Genomic DNA, 25,644 nt, shown 5'->3' on the forward strand with positions numbered 1-25,644 from the left:
CTGTGTGCAAGGCATCATGAAATCTGAAGACTACCAAAAGATATTGGGGCCCAGTGTCAGAAAGCTGGGTCTGCGTCAGAGGTCATGGGTGTTCCAGCAGGACAATGACCCCAAACATACCTCTAAAAGCACTCAGAAATGGTTGAAGACAAAGCGCTGGAGAGTTCTGATGTGGCCAGCAATGAGTCCGGATCTAAATCCGATCTCAAAATTGCTGTTGGGAGAAGGCGCCCTTCAAATCTGAGAAACCTTGAGCAGTTTACAAAACAAGAGTGGTCGGAAATTCCAGTTGAGAGATGTAACGAGCTTGCTGATGGTTTTCGGAAGCACTTGATTTCAGTTATTTTTTCCAAAGGGTGTGTAACCAAATATTAAGTTGAGGGTGCCAATAATTTTGTCCAGCCCGGTTTTTGAGTTTTGTGTGAAATGATGTCAGATTTGGCTTTTTTTCTCTGTTTTTTGTGTTGTTCTAATGCACATAAAGGAAATAAACATGTGTATACCAAAACATTTGTAATTGCAACAATTTTCTGGGAGAAATGGTGCATTTTCAAGGAAAATTCCAGGGGTGCTGATAATTTCGGCCATGACTGTACGCGTGTGTAAGGTATCTTTACTGCTGTAAGCCTTTAATTATATCATCAGCAATGATGAGTGAACCGGTGAACTAATTCCAGAATTAACCATTCATGTCTAATCCGTGTTACTGCCTCCATAATTGTTCTTTTTTCCATACATTCATCTTTTATTTTTCTTTTAACTTTATCATCTCTCTAACACTGTGTTCTAGAATCTGTTAGAAGCATAGCTCTTTTATTTTTTAACCTAAAAGAATAGATGTAACTGTTTCTTGTGGTTCTGACAAGGTCTGTATAAATTGCTCATAAAAATCTGTTACAAAAATAGATAAGTCAATCAATCAGTCTTTAATATACATAGTAGCTTTTACAGAGCGTATGACCTAATACTTTTCAAAGCAAACACAATTGCTATTCCAAGTAGCAAGATAAAATTTATGATAAAGTACAATTAATCCAAGTCTGAAGAGTAAACATGAACCAGTAATGCAGGTTTCTATAATCTAATCACAAAATCTAATATTTCTAATCTTTGGCTCCAGCTATTTTCCTTTACCTTTCCCTTTATTGCTTGTTGACTAAGAACAGCACTTCTTAAATTTCTAGGATCTTACAAAATATTGACTGAGCCATGCTCAGTTTTTGTACTAACTATTCAAGCAAAAGTAGCTCTTCTTTTACCATACAGACTGCATTTTTTCTCATGGACAGTTTTGTTAGGTTAATGTGGTTTAGGCCCACTGATTTCCAAATGCCAGTAGGGATAGTAGAGGTTAAATGTTAAATCGAGGCTGGCTTGCCTTCTTCCCATAGTGTATCCTGCTATCATTTCTTCTCCAGATAAACAATGCACATAGCCCCGACCATCCTCATGTTCTAAAACAAAACATGATTCATCAGTCCAGGTTACCTTCTTCCATTTCTCCTTGGTACAGTTCTGACATTCATGTGCCCATTGTAGGCTCTTTTGGCAATTGACAGGGGTCAGCATGGGACACTCTGACCAGTCTGTGGTGCACTGTATGTTCTGACACCTTTCTTTTGTGGCCAGCATTACATTTTTCAGCTATCTGTGGTACAGTAGTTCTTCTGTGGGTCAGAGCAGACTGGCTAGCTTTCCCTCCCAATGTGTACCAGTGAGCCTTTGGTGTACACGATCCTGTCACTGGTTCCCTGGTTGTCCTTCCTTGGACCATTTTTTTGGTTTGTACTAACCACTGCATACCAGCCATTTTGGATATGCTCTGATCCAGTCATCTAGCCATCACAATTTAGCCCATGTCAGAGTCACTCAGATCCTTATGCTTGCCTATTTTTCCTGTTTCCAACACATCACCCTCAAGAACTGACTGTTGACTTGCTTCCTAATATATCCCACTCTTTGCCAGATGCCACTGGGTCGAGAGATAGTCAATGTTATTCACTTCATCTGTCACTGATTTTAATGTTGTGCCTGATTGTTAAGTATTAATCCATCATGGATAATTCTCAATGTCCATACACTGCGCATGTTAGATATAAAGTCCCCTACTATACATACTGTATGTCCTTTGGGATAGTGGCACTTGCAGAAAATAAGTTTTTTTTGAGGGAAGTATTTTTCTATGAAGTAAAGAAAGAAAACCTTTTTAAAGTTCTGCTTATTTCTAACAAAAAACAAAATGAGGACTGCTGCCTTCTTATAGCTGTACTACTTAGAACAAAAGATAAAGTTCGGACAAGATAATGCTGTTTTATATCTAAAAGGAATAAATTGGGATCAGGAGTTAAAAAATATTTACATTCACCAACTTTATGACTGAACCCTTAATTTTAAAAGGTATTTTAATAGTTACAATTTAATACAAAAATGGACTTAAATTTGCCAGCTAAAGTATTTTTACAGTATAAAAATGTATGGCAAGGTGCACAGCTTCACAAAGGAGATCGTGCTGTCGCACTTGCCATTGGACTTACTTGATCTCAAATTAAAATTTGAAGAAAAAAGAACATTGTTCACTCCTAAAGTTTTCAAAAATCTAAAGAGTAAAAATGTTTGTTACACTAGAGATAATTTTAATGTCCATCTATTCATTCATTTAACATAGAACCTGCTGGAACCAGATTCTCAGTTGGTGTCTTTGCAGCAATGAGCATAAGGCAGGACCCAGCCTTGGATGTGATGCCAGAGATTTTTAATATTAAATCCAAAGTTTGCTTACTGTAAATGGAGGGCACTGATACAACAGAAAACAATCTAGAACAAAAGGGGATTTTTATGCATAAATTTAATTATTTCTTATACAATATGTGATCAATCTTTTTCCATTTCTTAGGTAGTGCTTCAGCTAGAGAAGAAGCTGTTTGATTACAGTAACCAAGATGTTTTCCGGGAAAACAACGGCACCCAGGTATTTGCCTTTTACTGCTTTGTTTCATAAAGTACAAGGTTTTCATTCTTTAGTTTGTTTTAACTTACTTAACAATAAAATACCTATTTCAAGTTATTTAGTTTATTTAATTTGTGTGTTTTTAGGTATTGATATGTGAACAGTACTTAAAGAGTAGGTTAAAGGAATAATTTAATGTTGAAAGACGTATCAAGTTCTTTTGAATAAAGGCCCATGAAGCAGCCAACTCTAAGTAATGATTTAAGACATCTGGGTTAAGTGAATGATAGATTAAAAACCGGCACTGTGTGAATTTGTGTGCATCTTGCACTGGAGTGAAGCCTCCCCAGTGTTAGTTCCTAACTTGTACACCCTGTGACCTTCAATAAGATTTTGTGCTTTAATTTTAAGACATGTTATCAGTTTTGTAACGAGAAAACTAGAAGCAACATATGTTAATAAAATTTAATTAAATATAATATACAAAAAAGTTACATGATAACCAATAATGCACGTACACACTGAAGAAAATTTGCATTTCTAAACAATCAAAATTTTAATGTAGGATGAATACAATGAATGTTTTTGAAAAATCTTTATATTGATGGGGTGTTTCATTGACAATAATAAAATCTCACAAGTACATCCAAAATCGCATATAGTATATTTAAAAGTTGTGCTGAAAGTTATTATATCTCAGACATTATAGAATATAAATGTGTTAATTCATGATGCCCATACAATTAAAGATAATATAGCCTTTCTGAGTGCCATATTTGCCACAGAACCTGAAAAGACGTTTATGCTGTGATTTAAGAGTAATTTTTAAACTTGCTATATATTCTTTATCCTAAGTATCATTGAAATCTCCCATTATGGCTGGTGTTTTAAAGGTCTTCAGTGATGTGACTGTAATACTATATAACAGTTCTACTCCACTTAGTAAGCAACATTAGATTGCCTCTTCTCCCTTTTGCAATACTAGAATCTTTATTGAGGGGACTGAGCAGCAGTAGGCAGAACTTCCATAAAAGTGACCAGAGAATGAGGAAATAAACAGAATAAAATTGAATTAATAGAGTATTGCTTGATATTTTGCTATGCACAATATTAGCTGGGCAGCATGTAAGAGCAGTTGGGAGCACTGCAGCCATCACAGAATCAATGGAGCTAGGTTTGGTAGCCCTTGGCTTGGCAGACTACACTTGCTTGTTTCTTTGTTCTTCAGGTGGTTAGACTTTTCATAAGCCTGGAATGACTGTGTGTTAATATGGGTACTGTATGTGTGTGCAAGTAAATCGTATGGTGGACTGGCATCCTGTCCGTGGTTGGTTCCTGCCTTGCAGAGTGTTGACAGAATTTGCAACTGTTTACTGCCACCCTGAAATGAAAAAGCAGAAATTATGCACTAGCCACAGCATTATTCCTTTTTCATTTTGTGTACTTGATGATATTTATCAACAGTTTAACAATGTATATGTTGTGGAACATGATCCGGACACAGACAGGCAGACACATTATAATCACCCCACACACGTTTATTGAGGTCTTCCATATTTACAATATGTACTCACAAACCCCAATACCCCAAAGTCCTGGCCAACACACACAATGCCTTCACTTCTCTTCAGGCCGCCTCCTCCCAGACCTCATCCATCTTCCTCCCAATTCAAGTCTCTATATGAAGGGAAGCGGCCCTTTTTATACACACCCGGATGTGCTCCTGTGGAAGTGCTTCCCGGCAACCTCCCACTGGCACTCCCCAGTGTGGTGGAAGTGCCGGCTGCGTACCCACGGGTACCACGGGCCCCTACAGGGTTGAGCTTCAAAGCTCTGTACCCGTGGTCCCCATAGCATCTAGGGTGGTCGCCCCCACGTGGTCTGAGGTGGGTGTAAGCCCTCTTCCGGTCCTCCTTGGCGTCCCGGCTGGGTCGCCCCCCACAGCCACCTGCAACACTGCCCCACCGCCAGCGAAGACCCATCGGGCTGAGCTACTCGTCCCGCGAGGGCAGCTCATTCCCGAAGTGGGTCCTACTCCTGAGGCTCCAGGGTCCGATCTGGCACCCTGGGACCTATTCCTTCGGCACCCTCTCCGGGGTCTTCGTGCCCCTTTGGTTGGAGTTCCCCACACCTCCATAGCCTCCACCAGCTGCGACAGTGCCCCATTGCCAGCGAAGTTCTGTCCAATGAAGTGGCCCATCCCGCAAGGGCCGGTCCCCAATGAAGCGGGTCCTACTGCTCGTCCAGGGTCCAGTCCTGTAAGCAAAACAGAAAGAGGGGCAGAGATGCTGCCTGGACACCACCAGTTGGCGTCCCTCCATGCCACGCACTGGCAGCGCTCCCCCATCGGACTAGCACCCCGGAACTTGCCTTTTTGGCACACCCTCCACGGGTTCCGTGCCCGTTTGCTGAGATGAGACAGGTCTTCTCCTCTGTCCGACGCCCCCGCTGACTCTGGGGTTTCCCTCTGCCTCCACAGAGGACAGCCATTCTCTGGACATGAGCAACCTGCCTCACGTCCTCCCTTATCGGAGGAACCGGCATTCTCCCCTCGATTCCTCCCTTTTCTCTGGGACGCTATAACAGTTTGGGTCTGCCTATGGGAAAGGCACAGACCCTGTCCGGTTTGCGTCCCTACAGAGTGACGTGAGACCCCCGCGGGTTCGGGGCATAGGGCGCTAGGACCCAGGGCACTCATCAGCCCCCGTCCTGCCAGCCCTCTAGTTCTTTCTCCCCTCACCTTGCGCACAGCACTCACCGTCGCATCCACTGTCGGAGAACCCCCTACTCGGTTCCGATCATTCAAATCATGGGCCTATTCGGTGGGCTCTCCTTTTTGTTTTACGGGGTCAGCTGTACTCACCGTCCCCACCATCCCTCTCAGGTTGAAGAATCCAGCATTGCGCCGTCTTGTCGCAGCTCGCATCAGCTCCACCGATGCGACCGCCTTCCTCTCCAGTTCCAGCAACTCCACCCGGATTGCACGCAGCACCTGTGGAACAGGCCCTGCGGACTGAAGGCACTCCTCCAGCTTGCGCAAGGCCATAGACAAGCACAAAAAGCCAGTCGGTGATTGACTCACCTGGCTGTCAGTCATGTTCGCCGACTGCTTCCTGTGGGGCTTCTCCAGCCCAATCGGGTCTCTCCCTGGCACGAGACGGACATTCCTTGGTCCCGCCACTATATAGTCATTGGCGGGCACACAAGACACACCGTGCCTGTCTCAGGGAGGGACTTTTGGTCCGCGGCCATTTTGGCTCTCCTCCTCCTGGTGCGACGATGGGCCCGGTTTCTGAGTGGCAGCGTCTCCTCCATGGCAGCTCTCTCCGCCGCTGCTGCGTCCACAAAGCACTGCGGATCGGCGTGCATCTGCCATCGGCGTAGACCCGGGCAGCCCCTGCCTGCAAAAGACAAAGCAAGCTCAGCCCCCCAGGGCTAGCTGCCGGCGAGCAGGGAACTCACCTCCCGGATCCCTTCTGTCCAAGGCGCCTGGCCCGGCATGGCCTTCCTAGATGCCACGCCCTCCCAGACGCCTTCAGCAGCAGCACACTCACAGGAGCCTGCTGCACTCCTGGAACACCCGTCGCTGCTTTTCCACACCAAGTAAGAATCCGACCGCGGTTGGGTGGCGGTCTGTGGGTTCTGTCTTCTTCTCGGGGCCATGAGCACTCCGCACCCGCACCCTCGGAACATGTGCAGGGGTGCCTGCTGCTCCGGGCCATTCACAAAATTTTTGTTTCGGGGTCCCTGTCTTGGAACAAACAGAGGGCCCCACGTTGGGCGCCATTGTGGAACATGACCCGGACACAGGCAGGCAGACATGTTGTAATCACCCCACACATGTTTATTGAGGTCTTCCATATTTACAGTATGTACTCACAAACCCCAATACTCCAAAGTCCTGGCCAATACACACAATGCCTTCACTTCTCTTCAGGTCGCCCCTTTTATACAAACCTGGATGTGCTCCAGGTGCTTCCCGGCAATCTCCCACCGGCACTCCCCAATGTGGCAGAAGTGCCGGCTGCGTACCCGAAAGCACTCTGAGTGTCCCTGCTCCTCTTCCCCCCAGCACTTCCGGGTGGTCTGAGGCGGGCGTAAACCCTATTCCTGTCCTCCTGCCCCATCCACCTGCAACAAAGTGTTTTCGTGTATAATTACACATTTACACTTCTGTTTTTTAATCAGAAAATACTCAGACACCCCTTCTCTGCTAAAAAGTATATAATCAATGCTATTTGGTAGTAGTGAGCACAGCTGAAAAAAAGGAAATAAAGAACTTGAGTGTAGCACCATGGAGTATAGCATTTTAAATTTTCCTTTCCAGTACTTGCGGCTATAGATTTATATTTTCAAGTTTGTGCAACGCAGACCAGTAGTAAGTGTTCTTCCAAGTTCTGTTGATTTTTGTCCCTACCAACTAAGACATCTGTTTGGTATTAAAATTAATATTTTTGTATGGGATTATGTAAAATATATTCTACTAAAATATTTTCTACCTTTGCTGTTCAAAGGTAAAACTTTTACTATATTTACTCCCACATTGTTAAAAATCACATTCTAATATTTTTATGCTATTGGTGAGAAAGGTAAATCTCTTTGAAATGTTCCTAAGTTAAACAGCTGTATTTTTGACAAATGGCTATTACACAAAAGTGTGCGGAATAAGAAGCCAAACTAGTTCTATAAGGTGGGGTTTGGATGGCTTGCCCCCACCACAAACAACACAGTGCCATAAGCACCAAGACCTTTCCTGCTCTCTCACTCTCTCTGTCTTCATCTGTTTCCCTCCAATTTGGCCATACGCTCCAGTTGACCATTATAAGTTAATTTCCTCAGTGCTCCCTGGGGTGGCCCCAAGTATCCCTGCAACTCTCCTCTCTCATTTAGATTTAAAGAGACACACTGCCTTAATGGCAGCAACTATACAAGGATCCGTGTTAACTATAATAATGCACCAGGGCCCCATATTTTCTCAGCAATAACACCTTGCCAGTGGCGGACCGTGCATTTCACACCTAGGCCTTCAGTAGTGCTCCGTCTGAATCAACCCGCCCCTCAAAAACTAATTTATGGTTATAAAAACCATCTTAATATGCAGAAATACAGTATAAAGAGCCATTGCATCGCAAATAGATAACTCCTGTAGCCCCAATAAATGCCTTTATTGAATATACAAACCAGGGGTGAACAAGTTCCTTTCTACTGCAGCTACAGCCGCGACACACATAAAAAACATCAATAATAACTCATAAACTTGCAATATTATTTAGGAAAATCGCAACATTTTACTTACCAAAAATTCGGATTATTTGTAAACAAAATCCATCCTCCTCTCTTTCCTCAAAAACAGTTCAATTACTCTGTCGTACAGATTATCCGTGCGCTTCAGTTCCATCATGAAGTCCCTTTCTATCGCCATCGAAGCTAATGCTGAAAGTCGAACCTGCCCTGTCATATTTCTGGCATACAGTAAGTTTTAATTCGCTTTAGGGCCGAAAATGTCCACTCGACAGAAGAAGTGGACACGGGAATGGTCACCGCCAAACATACCAATGTGTACAGCTGCCCCATGCTCTCATTCAGATTTTTCTGATGAAGGAAGTCAAGGAGATCAGTGGGAGATTTTCCTGCAAAATCATCCATGGCATACTTACACCATCCTATCCATTCAACGGGTCTGAATATGGTGACGTTGCCGTACGCCTGCTAGAGGGCCCTAGTAACACCAACTCAAAATCTGATTGGTTGAAGCAACAGTTTAATCGACATTTATTTTGTGTTAGAGGGCCTGCAGAGCGGATTGTGAAGGCCTCCAGGCAGACTTCATTGACTTTGACCCTGCCTGGCAACAAATGATGGCTGAAATGTGATTGGTTAAATGCTTTAATACGAAAATACATGTCTGGAAGCAGCACAACAATCGGAAAAGCTATGAAAGGAAGCGGACAGACTATTTGGAATTATTTAATAAGTATTCATGGACAAAATATAATTAACATCAGTTTGTGATTCAGATATTTTTTTAGGCCAGCAGAGAAGGCCTTGCAGGACCTGACGGCCCACCACTGCACCTTGCTGGCACCACTCAGGACTACTAATTTTTTGCTAGTCTCTCTCTCTTCAGCTTCCTCAAAGTAATTAATTTTTGAGTAGCATTTTAATATAGTATATAGACTACACTACTCCCAGACAACTGCTTACCTGCACTGGCACTTGGGCAGGCCTTCCAGTTACCTATATGGGCATGGGTTTTGGTCTTCCACCTGTTGTATTTTTGCCCAATTGCCCCTCTGCCCAATGCTACCTATTGCATAGCATATATACTGTAGCCTTCCCTTCTGACATGAAAAGGTGTGTATAAAAATGCTTGTTAATTTATGTACATATTTGCTTTACTAAAGAGCATGTTTATTTAAGGCTTCTTTTTATCATGGTTATTATTAATGACAAGTTTCATGTTAAATTTATGTTTTCATTGAATATTATTTTGTGAATGTTGTTCACCAATGTTAAAAGATTACCATATTACTGCTTTTGATTAACCACATTCCTAGTGACAGAAGCCTCCTTAAATACAAAACAAATGATGCCCCTGTATATTGTTAATTATTGTTTTCATATTATTATGTGGAACAAGATCATTTCTGTTAATAATTCTGTAAAATTTCACTGGCAGACAAATTTGTTTGATCTGCCAATAGTCATTCAAACTGTTGACTTTTAGCTTCATTTTTTGCTTAGCTCCAGATTGTTAAATTAAAAATCTATGTCAGTTTCATCCAGACACAAGGTTGTTTTCCAGATCGACTGCCCGCATACAGATAAATGATATAATGAGCCTTCAGAGATAATCTAATCGTCATGGTCTAGTTAAACACACAGTGCTGTGATCCTTATAAAACAAACTACCTTTCGAAAAGGATAAATGTCCTCCACGCCAAATTCCAAAAAAAAAAAAAAAAATCCCTTGCATCCTTCATCAACTACTAGGCTTGTACCAGCCTGACAGAAATTTAATTCGAGTCGGCTCTCAAAAATAATTATTGTATTTTGAGAGGAGTAATCATTGGTTGGGACATGATTGAATGTGTCCATGCCTATTGACTTTTCTTATGATTTATAGCTTTGTTTAGTCGATATTCCCATCGAAATTGTATAATTAATTATAAGTGGAGCTGTCAGCCTGCCAGGATGGAGTGCCCTGATGAGTATTTGGGAAGATTAAATTTTCCTTAGCTGCTTGGCAGTAGCATTTGGGAATCTTTGCAAGCCTTCTAAGCAGCATGTGCAATGTAGTTTAAGCACAGACGTCTGCTGTGGAATTGATTTTTCAGGAGCTTTGTATTCTTACTTTTATCTGTGTGGCATCCCTTCAGCAACTAAAGAATTTATACAGAAGGAGACTTATACAGTAGGTGATGAACTTTTCTGTCATCGATGATCTTTATTCATCTTCCTAGCAAGCTTTTAGGACATAACAGTAATCAAATAAAATGGTACTAGACTCTTTTAATAGTTCAGCTGTCATTGATTTAAGCTACAACATGCCAGGCATCTAAATAAAAAGTGACTTAGCACAGGGCTACATCAGCATGCATCAGCAAAAATGGAAAAATATGTGAAAGTTACTTCCAACTTGAAAAATAAAAAAAAGCTCAAAACATAACAGTTTGTCTCTTAAGAATTTAAAGAAGTGTGACTGGCAAAATAAAAACTTTACACTTTAAACTTTAGTGTTTTTTTTGAGGATAAATGTAATTTTCACCTGTTTTTTCTTTACATGAACAGCAACCTTTTGTAAAACATGGAAAATTAGTGTATAATGAGATCATTCAGATTTCATTATATTGTAGCAATTCATTGCAAGCGTCACTAGCAGCTGTAACAAGATATTTTCTATCTTTACTGACATTTGACCATGTTTTTTAAATAGTTTGCTACTACTATTAAGTGAGGTGTCTTTATTTTGATTACTCTTCAGGTTGTAGTTAAACTCTTACATAATACCAGATTGCAACAGTTCTCAGGGTCATGTCAGGTTTCTTGAGTTACAAATTGAAAACAATTTATGTTGACACAGAACTCCTAGATTACTACTACTAAATTCTAAGTTTAATCAAGAAGTGATATTCATTCATTTTACTAATCTCTGAACACTTCTTCTGGCAAGGGCCTTAACAGTAATACATTTTACCTATCCAGACTTCTCTTTCCCTATCAACAACCTCCTGCTGTACCTAAGGTGCCATGATCAAAGTGTTTAAAATTATGAAGGGAATTAGTACAGTGGATCCCTGATGTTACTGTAAAATAAATTATTCAACAAGAACACGGGGACACAGTTGGAATCTTGTTAAGGGCAAATTTTGCACAAATGTTAGAAAGTTTTTCTTCATGTGAAGTACCATAGACGCATGGGATAGATTACCAAGTGGTGTGTTAGAGAGTAAGATTTTTAAGGCCCTTTAAATCTAGACTTGATTGTTATTTTGGACAATTTAGCAAAATGGAATGTTGGACTGAATAGCATGTGCTCATTACAATTGTTCTAATGTTGTAATTGTTAGATATTCCTAAGCCAGTTGAATAATACCATATTTCTAGTATGTCCTGATTCTTTATCCTAACACTTCAAGTGTGTCTTGCCAAGAAACCTTACACATCCAAACTAGCTCAACATATTCCTTGGTGTAGTTCTGGCAGCTGACCTTACTTGGTCAATTAACACCACCTCCATAGTCATGCGGGTGCAGCAGCGTCTCCAGTTCCTTCTGTCCCTGAGGAATACAAGCCTACCATCCCCCATTGTCATCACATTCTAAAGGGGCACTATCGAAATCATTCTGACCAGCAGCATCACTGTGTGGTTTTGGACTTACATGTCTTTTCTGCACATAGCAGAAAAGATAATTGGGACCTTTCTACCCTCCATCATAGACATCTTTACTAAGCACTGCATCAGCTAAGTCTGCAGCATTACGCAGCACTGCTTCCAATACCCAAACCCTCACCTACCCCCATACAGAAGGTGCTTCTGGCTTCTGCAACAGCTTCTACCTCTTGGCTGTCTGGACTCCTACTTCCCTGAGATCTGCTCCTAGTAGATTATTTATAGTACAATTGTTACATTTATAGTGTTGTTTTTATTATTAGCTGTTGCTATTCGTATTTATTTATTACTACCTATTTGAATTTATTACTATCTATTCATTTACCATTTATTTTCTCATTGTGTAGTTATTCACAGTTGCTGGGAAACTTTATTTTATGACACTTTATGCTGCAATAATGTGTATGGATGGTATAACAATAAAGTCATTTCACTTGACTTGATGTGATGAGTTTAGTAAGCCAGCGCAGGAATCTTATTATGGCTATGTGTGTTTGTCTTTCTGTTACAAGTGACTAGGTGAGGTTGTGTTATGCAGTAGCCAGGGTTTCATTCTTGTCTCAGATGTGTTTTGTATTTAGTTCTTCTGTTTATTGTTTATAGTTTCCTTCTATTTTCACAAGGATGCATCAAAAACGGGGAAAGCATGCTTTCTTAAATCAAAAGCTTTGCCACCTTAAAGTGGACTTATTTTATAAGTTTTGAGGCTTTTCTTTTATCAGGTATGGACACAGGGTTCCATAGAACTCCACTGTAACCTGCTAGAGCAGACACAGTATTTTTAAATTTATAAAAAAACACTTCACTTTAGAACACAATTTTATGTAACGAGTAGAGGCCACCAGAGCTAGTTGGAGAAAGGAGGCTCAAACGCAGTGGTATTCGATAGATGGGCAAAACAACCAGGGAGCTCTGGCAATTTTTGTGGGGCAGCTCGGATTTGGGTACAGGATCCGGAACGCAGAGAGCTGCATTGAGGAAAGAAACAGGTGTGGCAACTTTCAGTAAATGGTAGCGAGGCACCCTGGGAGCTGCAGGGAGCCACAGCTTGGATCCACTTGAGGATCAGGGATATTACAGGCTTCAATGCTGAGGTCTTCCTTTGTCCTGATGAGGAAATGGGGAGAATTTATTCCACTGAAGTGTGGGATTTTAAAGTACTTATTTTTTCTGGATTTATCATTTTAAGCACCCCGTGACACTAACTTTATATTAAAGACACATATGTTATTGATGTATTTATTTATCGATCAGTTGACAGCTCTGCACCTCTCTTTACCTCCAGAATATATTATTTCGGATCAGTTAACACAATTTTTCTTATTTATGCAAACTTTTTAACATTAATCTTTCTTATATTGCTTTTTAAAATATCTTTATTAACTGCTGCCTGTGTAAAGTTTACTTTGTTCTGTTTCACATCTGACAGGCCCTGCTTAATGACGCCTGTCACTATGCAATATTGCAATAGTGTTTTTGCTGGTTATTACCTTTTTCTTGTTTTGTACTGTTACTTATAGTGTTTTGTCATCTGCCTGTTTTTTTTTACTTGTCTCATGGATTACATACATTAAGTATGCTTCATTTTTTCCTTTTGTGCTGCCTGCACCTCCAGCAGGGCAGCCATCTGCAAAAGGTAATGGTGCCTGTGTATCCACCTCTGTATGTGTGTCAGGCCAGTGTACTCATGACAAAAGTTCCCTGCAAAACTAATGTGAAGGTTTTTGGGATGTTGAAAGGTTTAAAAATATGAACTATGTTCTTTTATTTTCACATGGTAATGGCATAGTCTTTAGTGCTACAGCAGCCTTTAATCTATAGGAGACTGAATTAAAGTCCCCATCTAGTCTTGGTATGGAATTTGCACTAATATTCCATGTCTGTGTGTTTGTTTTCCTCTTTGTGCTTCAATTTTTCTCCCAGATCGCAAACATTTTCATATTTTCAGTTTTTCTAAAACTTTATTGGCCCTTTATGTTTGGGTGTTAGTTTGTTCAAAGGATTAATTGAACATCCAGACTGCTTCCAGACTTGCACCCAGTTCTTGTGACTCTTAATTTCAATAGGCAGGTTTAAGAAGGAATGACAGGAAGGTTTAGAAGAGCTGTCCAAAATCTTAAAGAATTTGCTTGTTTTAAATTGTATGGGTAGTTTATGAAAAAAGACTTCAATATATATATATGCCAAGCAAAAATTGCAAGATATATACTATATACACATATACAGTATATATATACCTCGGAAGTGGATTAAGCAGATTTCTCAATAATATGATATATATTTATGAAACAACAATATCAGAAGAAAAATTAAACCATAGGTACTTTAAACTTTGACCATTATTTCTGGCTTTAAATAATTCCTATTTTTGTCTTCATATGAATCAACCCAATTGTACAGTTATTCCTTCATAACCTTTCTGTCCTCGCCTTAAATGCTGTGTCTACTGCTTTTATAATTTTATAAAATAAATAATTGTCCAAGCTGTACTATAATCATTTTATTTTAACAAGATTACTAACATCCATAAATATATATATGAGCTTGGTCTAAGAACTCTATTACAATAGAGCAGAGGGGTTTTGTGGCTTTCTTAGTGGTCAGTGGTGCCACATTAAATGCAAGGTCATTTAATCTTATTAAATTGTAACCATAGACAGCAATGAGCCCATGAACTCAAGGAGAATATTTATAAATATAACCATATTGCTGTACCATCATGGACTCAAACTATTATTCTTTATTGACCAAAGAAACAATTTGAAGGACTGCTCAAGATGTACACTGTTTCATATTCCAATCCAGAAACAGTATATTTACTATAATTTTAATCTGGTGTGTATAGAAGGCTAGGGAAATAATGTAAGTTAAATAAAACCAACTTGTATATAATGATCTTAGTTTATTTTAAGATTTTTAAATGGCAGTCTATTGTTTTGGTTTTAAGGGTAATATTAGAATATTTCTATGTTGAAATTAATTCAGAAGTCAATCCATATTGGGAAGCACAAAAATATAATTAATTTGCATGTACAATATATAAAGCATGTACATTATTATTTGTTCTTGCATTTTCCATATATGGAAGAATTATCTTTTTGATATCCCAAGAACATGTTTTGAGTGTTTTTTGGAAGATTGTGTGTCTGTGTGCTTATATTAAAACATTTTTGGGCACTGTAACTTGAGAACAAATGGACAAATTAAAAATTTTCCACAAAAATTACTTGATAGTTGTAAGAACTGATTTTGTTTGGATGAATTCCAATTATTACCTTCAATCTTTTAAAGTTACAACAACAGTCAACCCAGTGTTCAGAGGTTCACAAGACATGGTATAAAATGTAGGACTTTGAAAGAAAGAGTTTTGTAAATTTTGAGTTCAATCCCATGCTCAAGTTTTAAGCTTGCAGAGTTAAGTGCAGTAGTCATAGACATTAAATCCTAATTACAAAGAAACACTGATTATATTTTATTCCTTTACTAAATTACCTGGATGTCTGTTACTTTGTGGCAGGTACTTACTTTTTTTTTTCTTCAGTTTTTTAGTTGGTGGTGCTAACACCATGACTATTCCATCTGTATAATAGATAGTGTGGTTTTCTATTCCTTCTTCTCTAATTTTTGACATTTTAAATGAAACAAAGTAGAAGTAATGGCATTTTTACAAAATATATGAAGTTATAAGTGTATTGCAGCATAAAGAAGAGGGACGCCTCACGCCTAGACAAACTGGTGAGGAAGATAGGCTCTATTGTAGGCACAGAGCTGGACAGTTTGACATCTGTGGCAGAGCGACGGGCGCTGAGCAGGCTCCTGTCAATCATGGAGAATCCACTGCATCCACTAAACAGTATCATCTCCAGACAGAGGAGCAGCAGATTTCAATCGATTCTCTATTTAATTGTTCAAATTAAGATAAAATATAAAAATATGAATTACAAAATTAAATAGAGTTGGGCTAAAATATTAAACAAACTTTAGTGGTCTTGTGTCTTCCACATATTTTGGTAGTTTAACACTACAGTATTTACTGTACTCATGATGTTAGATATGAAAAAGATCATGTGCTGGACACATCAGAACAAATTAGAAGTTTTCTTATACTATTTGTTGTTATTTATTGTTTCCATGTACTTAGAAGGTAATTAATAAATTTTTCAGTTTTGGTGGTGAATAAAGAACAAAAACAATCAAATTGATATGCGTTGGGGTTTGGTACACTTAAAAATGTGCTGCTTACTAGTATGCATAAGCGACTAATGCACACCAAGCAGTGTAATATAAGCTACCAATCAGCATGTCACATAGAAAATTGACAGAGTGAAAAGGACACAGCACTATTTACTGTTGTTCTTGACCTGTTCTAAGAAATCGGAAAACTGAAATTTCAAGGATTTATGCCTTAAAAATGTGCAATTTTTCTGAGAAAAGTGCAAAATGTTATGACATTTCTTGCATTTTTGCTATAAGATTCATTTATGTCTATAGGATACCAAACTAAATGATTAATTTATTTAACACTTAGAAATCAGTATCACTGCAAGTAAATGAATACAATGTAAAACACCGCAAATCCCAGTGGGCCTAACTAGAAACAACAGTATTCCTAACTACCCCCAAGGGAGACTGTCCATTTGCTATAATTCCATCAAAGGATTCTCTTCCACTGACCTGCACCCTCCTGTTTTTGTTCTTCTGGCCTCCCAGCTAGGGACCTACTGTCTCCTTCTCCTCCCAGCTCAAAGTTCATTTAGCCCTGGCAGATGGTAGCAATTTAATTTCCCATCCCGGGGTCACTTCCAGCAACAGTGGTTAACTTTAATGGTCTGTGGCTGCCAGGCAGCACTGCCTGTTTCATGTTCCAGCCTTAATTCTAAAACACAATTAAAGAGATTACACAGCTCTACCCTGCTAGTGCTGAACTTTTAGCATGACCAGGCCGGTGTGTTCTCTTTTGGCTAGACCAATTAATTACATGTGAAAATGTGTAGGATTATATCTTGAAACCTTAGGGTTTATCTTTAATGTCTGTTCCACTGTGTGATCAGAAATTTTGAAGGGCTTCATTCCCCTTTCTCTATCCACAGCATGCTATTCTTATTTTATAGAAATGAAGGGGACATACATATGAGCTGTTGCATTGTGATTGATGGATGACCTATTGAAGGAGAATTCATCTCCGTTATTCTGAGATGATCTGGTATAGTGTCTCTTGGCATGCCTGAATACCCAGAGATTTTCTTCCTCTTCACTCTTTATACAATAACTATACTGGAATCAACTCTTTTTAAATAAGTTTAATATTAAAAACCTTCTTATTTGAAAAGATGACACATCTGGAGTATTCAACAATTTCAGAACAGGGTGAGCTTTTTCAAAATCAATCTTCTAAACAATAAAGTGGGTAATGGTTTGAGATGGTGTTTTTTTTTTTTTTTTTTTTTTTTGAAATACTGTACATTTCAAAATTGTTCTGGATAGAATCATAGGCGATTTAACCCACAGTTCACCTTTCTTAGTACAGAATATGACACAGATTTAAATGAATGTTTTTCTTTGCTGAAGCCCATGCCTGGTCATTCTTTCAAGGTATTGGCTTTATTCTGGCGTCTCCCGTTCAAGTCCATGTAATCTGTCAGCCTTTTCTAGGTCTCCTTGAAATTAACGCTCACATATGGCATTACGCTAGGCCCTCCTCCCTGTAAAATTAAATGGTACATGAAGTGAATGGGCAAACAATAAATCATCAGCTGGGACATGCTTCAGTCTCATGGCTTGGGTTCTTTGGTGTCACAGAAGAAAATGAAATAAATCCTTGCAAAGAAGTTTTAACTATTTGGAAATTAATAAAGTGTAATTGTGCAAGAATGTGCATTATTGTATATACATTAACAATGAATATATTATCTGCTCTTGTTCAAGTACATTTCCCTTTCCCTGACTAATGCAGACCATGCTGGATAATAACATAATGTTTTCTGTAGTAGTGTGTGGTTGATTGTACACTTCAGGAATGACCACTTGGAGGTCCTCATGCAGCTCATGTCAAGTAGACAGTTTTCATCGGACAAACCCACTAAGATGGCTGCTAATTAATAAACTGGAATGCAAAAAAGAGGGGTATCCCTAATTTACAACAAAGCATGTACAGTGGAGTAATGCCTTGCGTAACATTATACTAATAATAAAAAATACTGTATTTGAATACACATTTAAAAGATTAGACCTTTTATGCATTGAGTATGAAAGTGTAAGTAAGTTTTGGGTCACTTTATACTAAAATTACCTTGGTATGAGTGAAATACTGTACAGCTTATTGGATGCATTTGCACAGTTGTAGTTAAGAGTGACAAGTTTAAGTTGATGACTGCTTTCTTACTTTACATTGTATAAAATAGATGCATTATGAAATAATTAGCTAAATAATTCTGATAATATAATATTACAAAATAATTTAGCTTATATTTTGATTGTTATAGTGTATGCATCCATAATGGTAACGAATTACAGTATAGTTTTTTTTATTTAATTTTTAGTCCGATTTCTGTGTTCAGGGTTCAGCAGGTGCCAATATAATGTTTGACATTGACATTTGCTCACATATTTGTCTCATTTTTGTGGAAGATTAACTTTATATGACCCAGGATTGTTTTCAGGCTGTTCCTAATGTCAATTGATACTACATTTTTATTTGTACTTGTTCAATAATTTAAGTGCTTTATTTGATTCTGTGGTGGATTTTAAATTGTCATGATTTATTTATGCTAATCACTGCGATTACCTCTGTTTTTATGTGCATTTATGGATTTGTGTGTTTTTATTTACATTACTGTTATATGGTTTAACAATATATTAGTTCATTTTAGTAAAATCACTCTGAGCCTATACTTAGTGATAAACTCTATACTATAAAAAGCTGAATTGAATCAGTTATCACATTTGAGGTCTAAGGTACCTTCTGTTAGTATCACCATATAAAATAAAGAGTTAGAAACTGACCTTGTGCTCTACAATACATAGCACCCATCTAGGGTTGCCTTTCTCCTTGCTCATAATACTGCTGGGATATTCTCCGGCTCCATCCATCCATCCATCCTTTATCCAACCCGCTATATCCTAACTACAGGGTAACGGGGGTCTGTTGGAGCCAATCCCAGCCAACACAGGGCACAAGGCAGGAACAAATCCCAGGCAGGGCATTAGCCCACTGCAGCTTCAGCTCCAGAAAAACCCCAAAATTGGATTTTTGTAAATGAAAATATGTCTGGATAATGGTTGACATAGGTACAATACAATATGCCCAGTTATTAAAATACTTTCTGCTGTGGTATGGCAAGACCACCACAGTAATCAAGACATTTACATAAAAATGGTTTTTATTACTTCTTTTTTCTTCACAGAGACTTACAAGACTCAGTGTACATACCATACAAATTTAAAAGGCAATGGAGAACTAGTAGATTACAGACGTTTGTCCCGCAGTAATTTCTAGGACTAGAAGAAAAACTATCAATACAATGAAAAGTACTCTTTATTGAGGACTGATAGCTTTAGTACAAATCTTCTAGAGGCACCTGACAATTACAAAATTCTTGGTCTCTCCATATTTCTGTATGGTTTGAGGCACACAATTCATTTTAATTAAGCACATCTGGCAGCTATTTAATATTGTAAACGGTTTAGTTGGGAATATGGCAGTTGATGCTTTTCCGCCCTTTGTTTGGGTTGCACAAGAGTCTTAAGATGCGTGTGCAGGACAGAGGGAGGTAATCACTGATGCAGGTGTCTCAGGTACCTGCTTTTCACACAGATAATTAATGTGTACAAGTAGCTTGCTAATTGCACTTTTCACAAATGATTTATGAAGTGGCAAGGGGAAGAGAGGGACATAATCTAATATCAATCTGAGCCTCTGCCACTAGTACAACAATATCAGCCCAGCTGTGAGATGAAACATGATTAATGGACAGCAGGTAAACACGATGCAGCCTTCAAAACTGTGAGGTATTTTAATAATATACCAGTCAGAATGGTTGCAAAAAGCAAGAAAATGAAAGTAAGTTTAACGCATGAAGGCCTCTTTTATGTATGTATGTATTTATTTATTTATTTACTTTTTGGTAATTTACATTTTTTCACAACAATGAGCACTGCCCAAAAATGGTTTAAATTAACATAAATCATAGACATTTAATGTTATCTTTCCTTATCTGCATGTGGTTTGTTAATGTACAGATTTGACATTTTAAAATTTATATAAATTATTGTTTGTACAGTAGCTGTTTTTTTAAGGTGGAGATCCTACACATCACCATATGTAGGATTAGAAATACAGCAATGTGTGCTTTGTGTTTCCCTGAATATCAGAATGATGCCTTCTGTCATTCTTACATCTTTAATGAAGGCGCCTGTTCACACTAGTAGTTAATGTTCTGTAACAGACAGCCAAGTCTCTTACCTGGCTGGGATACCTTCTTAAGGGAAGGACTGGGGGAAGCTGCTTGCACAGAGCAGTACCTCCCCCAGGACAGTAGAGGGCAGTCCCTCTGGCTTGGTACAGTGCCATTGGTTTGGAATATGGAAGTTCCACCCTGCTGGGGCCTGTGGCCACTCCCTAGGGGGAAGGGCTGAGCCTTCCTCTGCAGGACTGTCACCACACCCGGAAGTATGCCCGGAAGGAGATCAAAGGACACCTGGGGCACTTCCGGGTATTCAATTAAAGGAGCCATCTCACTCCAATACACAGGTCAACAAATAAACAGTTAGTGGAAAAGAACAGTCTTTCAAACATGCAAATATACAGTGCATCCAGAAAGTATTCACAGTGCATCACTTTTTCCACCTTTTGTTATGTTACAGCCTTATTCCAAAATGGATTAAATTCATTTTTTTCCTCAGAATTCTACACATAACACCCCATAATGACAATGTGAAAAAAGTTTACTTGAGGTTTTTGAAAATTTATTAAAAATAAAAAAACTGAGAAATCACATGTACATAAGTATTCACAGCCTTTGCTCAATACTTTGTCGATGCACCTTTGGCAGCAATTACAGCCTCAAGTCTTTTTGAATATGATGCCACAAGTTTGGCACACCTATCCTTGGCCACTTTTGCCCATTCCTCTTTGCAGCACCTCTCAAGCTCCATCAGGTTGGATGGGAAGCGTCGGTGCACAGCCATTTTAAGATCTCTCCATAGATGTTCCATCGGATTCAAGTCTGGGCTCTGGTTGGGCCACTCAAGGACATTCACAGAGTTGTCCTGAAGCCACTCCTTTGATATCTTGGCTGTGTGCTTAGGGTCGTTGTCCTGCTGAAAGATGAACCGTCGCCCCAGTCTGAGGTCAAGTGCGCTCTAGAGCAGGTTTTCATCCAGGATGTCTCTGTACATTGCTGCAGTCATCTTTCCCTTTATCCTGACTATTCTCCCAGTCCCTGCCGCTGAAAAACATCCCCACAGCATGATGCTGCCACCACCATGCTTCACTGTAGGGATGGTGCCAGGTTTCCTCCAAACGTGACACCTGGCATTCACACCAAAGAGTTCAATCTTTGTTTCATCAGACCATAGAATTTTCTTTCTCATGGTCTGAGAGTCCTCCAGGCCGGGCTGCCATGTGCCTTTTACTAAGGAGTGGCTTCCATCTGTCCACTCTACCATACAGGCCTGATTGGTGGATTGCTGCAGAGATGGTTGTCCTTTTGGAAGGTTCTCCTCTCTCCACAGAGGACCTCTGGAGCTCTGACAGAGTGACCATCGGGTTCTTGGTCACCTCCCTGACTAAGGCCCTTCTTCCCCCGATCGCTCAGTTTAAATGGCCGGCCAGCTCTAGGAAGAGTCCTGGTGGTTTCAAACTTCTTCCACTTACGGATGATGGAGGCCACTGTGCTCATTGGGACCTTCAAAGCAGCAAAACTTTTTCTGTAACCTTCCCCAGATATGTGCCTCGAGACAATCCTGTCTCGGAGGTCTACACCTTTGACTTCATGCTTGGTTTGTGCTCTGACATGAACTGTCAACTGTGGGACCTTATACAGACAGGTGTGTGCCTTTCCAAATCATGTCCAGTCAACTGAATTTACCACAGGTGGAATCCAATTAAGCTGCAGAAACATCTCAAGGATGATCAGGGGAAACAGGATGCACCTGAGCTCAATTTCGAGCTTCACGGCAAAAGCTGTGAATACTTATGTACATGTGCTTTCTCAATTTTTTTATTTTTAATAAATTTGCAAAAATCTCAAGTAAACTTTTTTCACATTGTCATTATGGGGTGTTGTGTGTAGAATTCTGAGGAAAAAAAATTAATTTAATCCATTTTGGAATAAGGCTGTAACATAATGAAATGTGGAAAAAGTGATGCGCTGTGAATACTTTCCAGATGCACTGTAAGTAGAGAAGATACTGCTACTGTTTAAGGAAAGTCACAACCAAGATGCAGAAGAGAAATGTCTACAAGTCTTTGGCAAGATATGCGTATTGGACTTTAAGGAATTTCTCAGGAAGGCATCAAGATAGAGCATCCCACAACTGCAGATCTAGTAGACATAAACAATGGAGTAAACCTCTGAAACAGTGAAATATATAGAAACAGAAAACACTTGAATTCAGAACATTGTGTATAGGTAACTAAATCTTGAATATCATAAAACAAAATACTGAAAGATATCAGTTGCTTTATTGTAGCTTAATTTAATGGTAAATGTATGCACATGAAATGTGAATATCTAAATTCAGAGCTTTGAATATAAGTAACTGAATCTTAAAGATTGTTCTGAAATAAACACTTAGCAATAGTTAGTTAGCTGGAATAACTAAATCATACCTGATCCTTGGAATGGCCTTACAAACTGAAGCATCGACTTTTTCAGCCAACAGTTACATTGTTTTGGCAAAGACAGCTCATAGTTAGTAAAAAAATATTTGGATATTTTTTGATTAGCATCTGTCTCACTGTATGTATGCAGTCGTTTGCATATGCAGCCTACATGTCTTTTATTCAACACATCTCATTTTTATTCTGACATATAAAAAAAACTTTATTTAATTTGAAATATTTGACCATCATCATTTGTACTGCTATTGAACTTAGTAATGGAAACAGAATTGTATTACAATTGCTGTCATTTTAACAAACACCGATCGATAGATAGATAGATAGATAGATAGATAGATAGATAGATAGATAGATAGATAGATAGATAGATAGATAGATAGATATTTTTATGGCACTCTTTTTACTTAATTAACTTGTGCTAGGTGAATTTAGCACATCAACTCTCAACCCTAATTCAGTGTTACATGATGGAATAAAAATAGCAGGTTTTGTATTTTTGTAACAGTTTTTTGTGGAAGTTTGTCAGTCCTTACTGTTCATATTCTTTTCATTTTGAGTCTGTATTGTTTGTTTAGTTGCGCTTCAATTCACAATAGTTGCGGATATTCCATAAATAGTTTATCTTACTGCATTACTGCACTCTGACTAGTGAGGAAATATGTGGGCGAGAATCTGTAGGGGCAGTAGATAAAGTGTTCAGTTCATTGAGCTGGGAAAAATGAACAGGTGGACAGCATGATGAGGAGGTTCAAGTAACTTACTGGGCATTTCATGAGCCAGACAGTGGTTGTTAATCTAATAAATATTCCTTCCAAAGGCCATTAATCATTGCTTATGTGTATGAGTGTCGGAGACCTTTCTCCTCTACACCACGGTTTGTTAAGGAACGTGACTGTTGTAGAAAGTCAAACTATCATACATTTTGTTTGAGTGGAAGTTATTAATATAACATTTTATATGAGTTAATTAAATAAAGAATCTGACTGATTTTAAAATACCAAATTTTAGCAGTGAGTATTCATTCTTACCTGCACTGTTTATTGAGACTGTAAATGAAAGTAGAGTTTCACTTGGGTAGTTCCAACAGCTCCATTTCAAAATATCATCGTCCTCTTCAGAATCTTAGACGTCGCCAAGGTTTTTCCCTGATCCCTGCCTTGCATAAGTTGTATAAAGCACTAGACAAAAGAGAGCTTGATGTAAAAAAAAATATTTTACATTATATTCGGCAGATATACTGCATGAATAAATTGATCTTTAAAAATTCAGGTGTTTCACAACATTTTAAAATTGAAAAATAAAACAATAATTATTATGTTTTTAACAATATGCAAAAAAAAAATGAATATAGAGAAGCCATAACATTTTAACACTGCTATTTACTAATGCTGCCATCCAACTGTGTTCAGCGGAAGCACTGGTAGCTAGGTCATGTAGTCATTGCGGTGAGATTTGTCTTTAAAAGAAATGGTACTTTTCTGGTTTTCCTAGAAGTTAATCAGGATGTTGTCGTCAGTTTTCTTGGGAACAGTTTAAGTGTCAGTGCATTGCTATTTTTTTCAAAGTAGGCAGTTTTTTATTATTATTATTATTATTATCCCTAGCGTCCTTTTTCCGTCAGGCAATCATATTATTGGTGTAGAGCCTTGGGCGAGAGGACACATGATATTTTAATTTTACAATATTTATACAACTTTATGTGTCTCAGCAGCTATGAGGAAACAGTGTATATAGTCTGACAAGATTTATGCATTCATAATAAAATCTAAATTATTCAAATATGTTATTTATTTAATGATAAGCTACTTTTTATTTATAGTTTTTTGACTATGCAGTAGTTTAAGTGCTGTTAACAAGGCACAGGTTTAGTGTAGTGTTTGAGGTGGATGTGTGGAGTGACAAAAATGGGGAAGATCAAAAAATAAGGAAAACTGCAAATCTTGAAGGTGATCCAAGAGAAATGGCTGTAGTTGGGGAGGAGAAGAAGAGGGAGACCAAATCAGAGGTAGATGGACTGTATAAGTAAACAGCTGAGGGAGAAAAAATTAAATGGGAACAAGTATGAAGATCGCAGAGTTTGGAAAGTCTAATCAGAAACAGAACCTATATAAAAATGAAAAAGCTAAGGAAGAAGAAGAGAACAAGAGTGTGTTAATTGCATACCATGCAATGAGATGCAATAATAACATTTATTTATATGACATATTTTTATGCAAAAAGTGCAGCTTGATTTGAAAGCTTATTCCCAACCACTCACAAAAAACGAAAATAATTTTGTACGAGATTTTGCAAAAGTATTGTATTGTTTTGCAAAAGAAATTTATTTTACAATTATTATTGCATTATTTCACAAAACATATTGTGTTATTTCACAATAATTATTGTGTTATTTCTTATAAAGATATTACCTGCTGCTGCTGGTAACAATGCTCACACACATGCTTCAGTGATCTATTGAGTGAAGGTTTAAGCATGCACCGAGTGTGTTGACAAGTGTCTAGAACGGCACAAAAGTTATAGGCATACATTTAGTCTTAATCAGGTCAAAGTTTAGTAACTTTGCTACTGAGGCAGAGTAGTAGCGCAGGACTCGCATTCCTGCTTAACAGTGCCAGGTTCTGTTCATGGTGTGATGAGTGATCTTAACTGTGTGATTATCAGTTTTAACAATAAATATTAGAAATGTGTCAGTGATACTTTTAAATTACTAAAAAATCTTTAGTCCCTCATTTGTTTTTTTTAAGTAAATGACATCCATCCCCTTTGTTCCTCCACAACCTGAGCCCCAGAAGATTTGAGGTATGAACACTAGCTGCTGCTGCTGCAACCAGATCAATCTTTTCCAAAATACCTATCAAATAACTGGATTAAAATAACCAGATACTTTATTTATAGTTTTCTGCTAATTGATTGCATGCAGCACATTCTTTTTGATTGGCAATAAAATTGAGCCCTACAAAC

At 38.6% G+C, this 25,644-nt stretch overlaps 1 protein-coding gene across 1 annotated transcript in view; it reads left to right on the forward strand.

Moving 5' to 3' along the window:
- Positions 1-25,644, forward strand: part of LOC114646921 (inositol polyphosphate-5-phosphatase A) — a 494,778-nt gene that overhangs the window by 438,723 nt on the left and 30,411 nt on the right. Inside the window, exon 11 of the mRNA XM_028795326.2 lies at positions 2,894-2,968. Coding sequence (XP_028651159.1) covers positions 2,894-2,968 — 75 coding nt within the window. The remainder of the gene's footprint in view (positions 1-2,893; positions 2,969-25,644) is intronic.

The sequence above is a fragment of the Erpetoichthys calabaricus genome, chromosome 2, assembly GCF_900747795.2.
Source record: "Erpetoichthys calabaricus chromosome 2, fErpCal1.3, whole genome shotgun sequence".
Classification (NCBI taxonomy): Eukaryota; Metazoa; Chordata; class Cladistia; order Polypteriformes; family Polypteridae; genus Erpetoichthys; species Erpetoichthys calabaricus.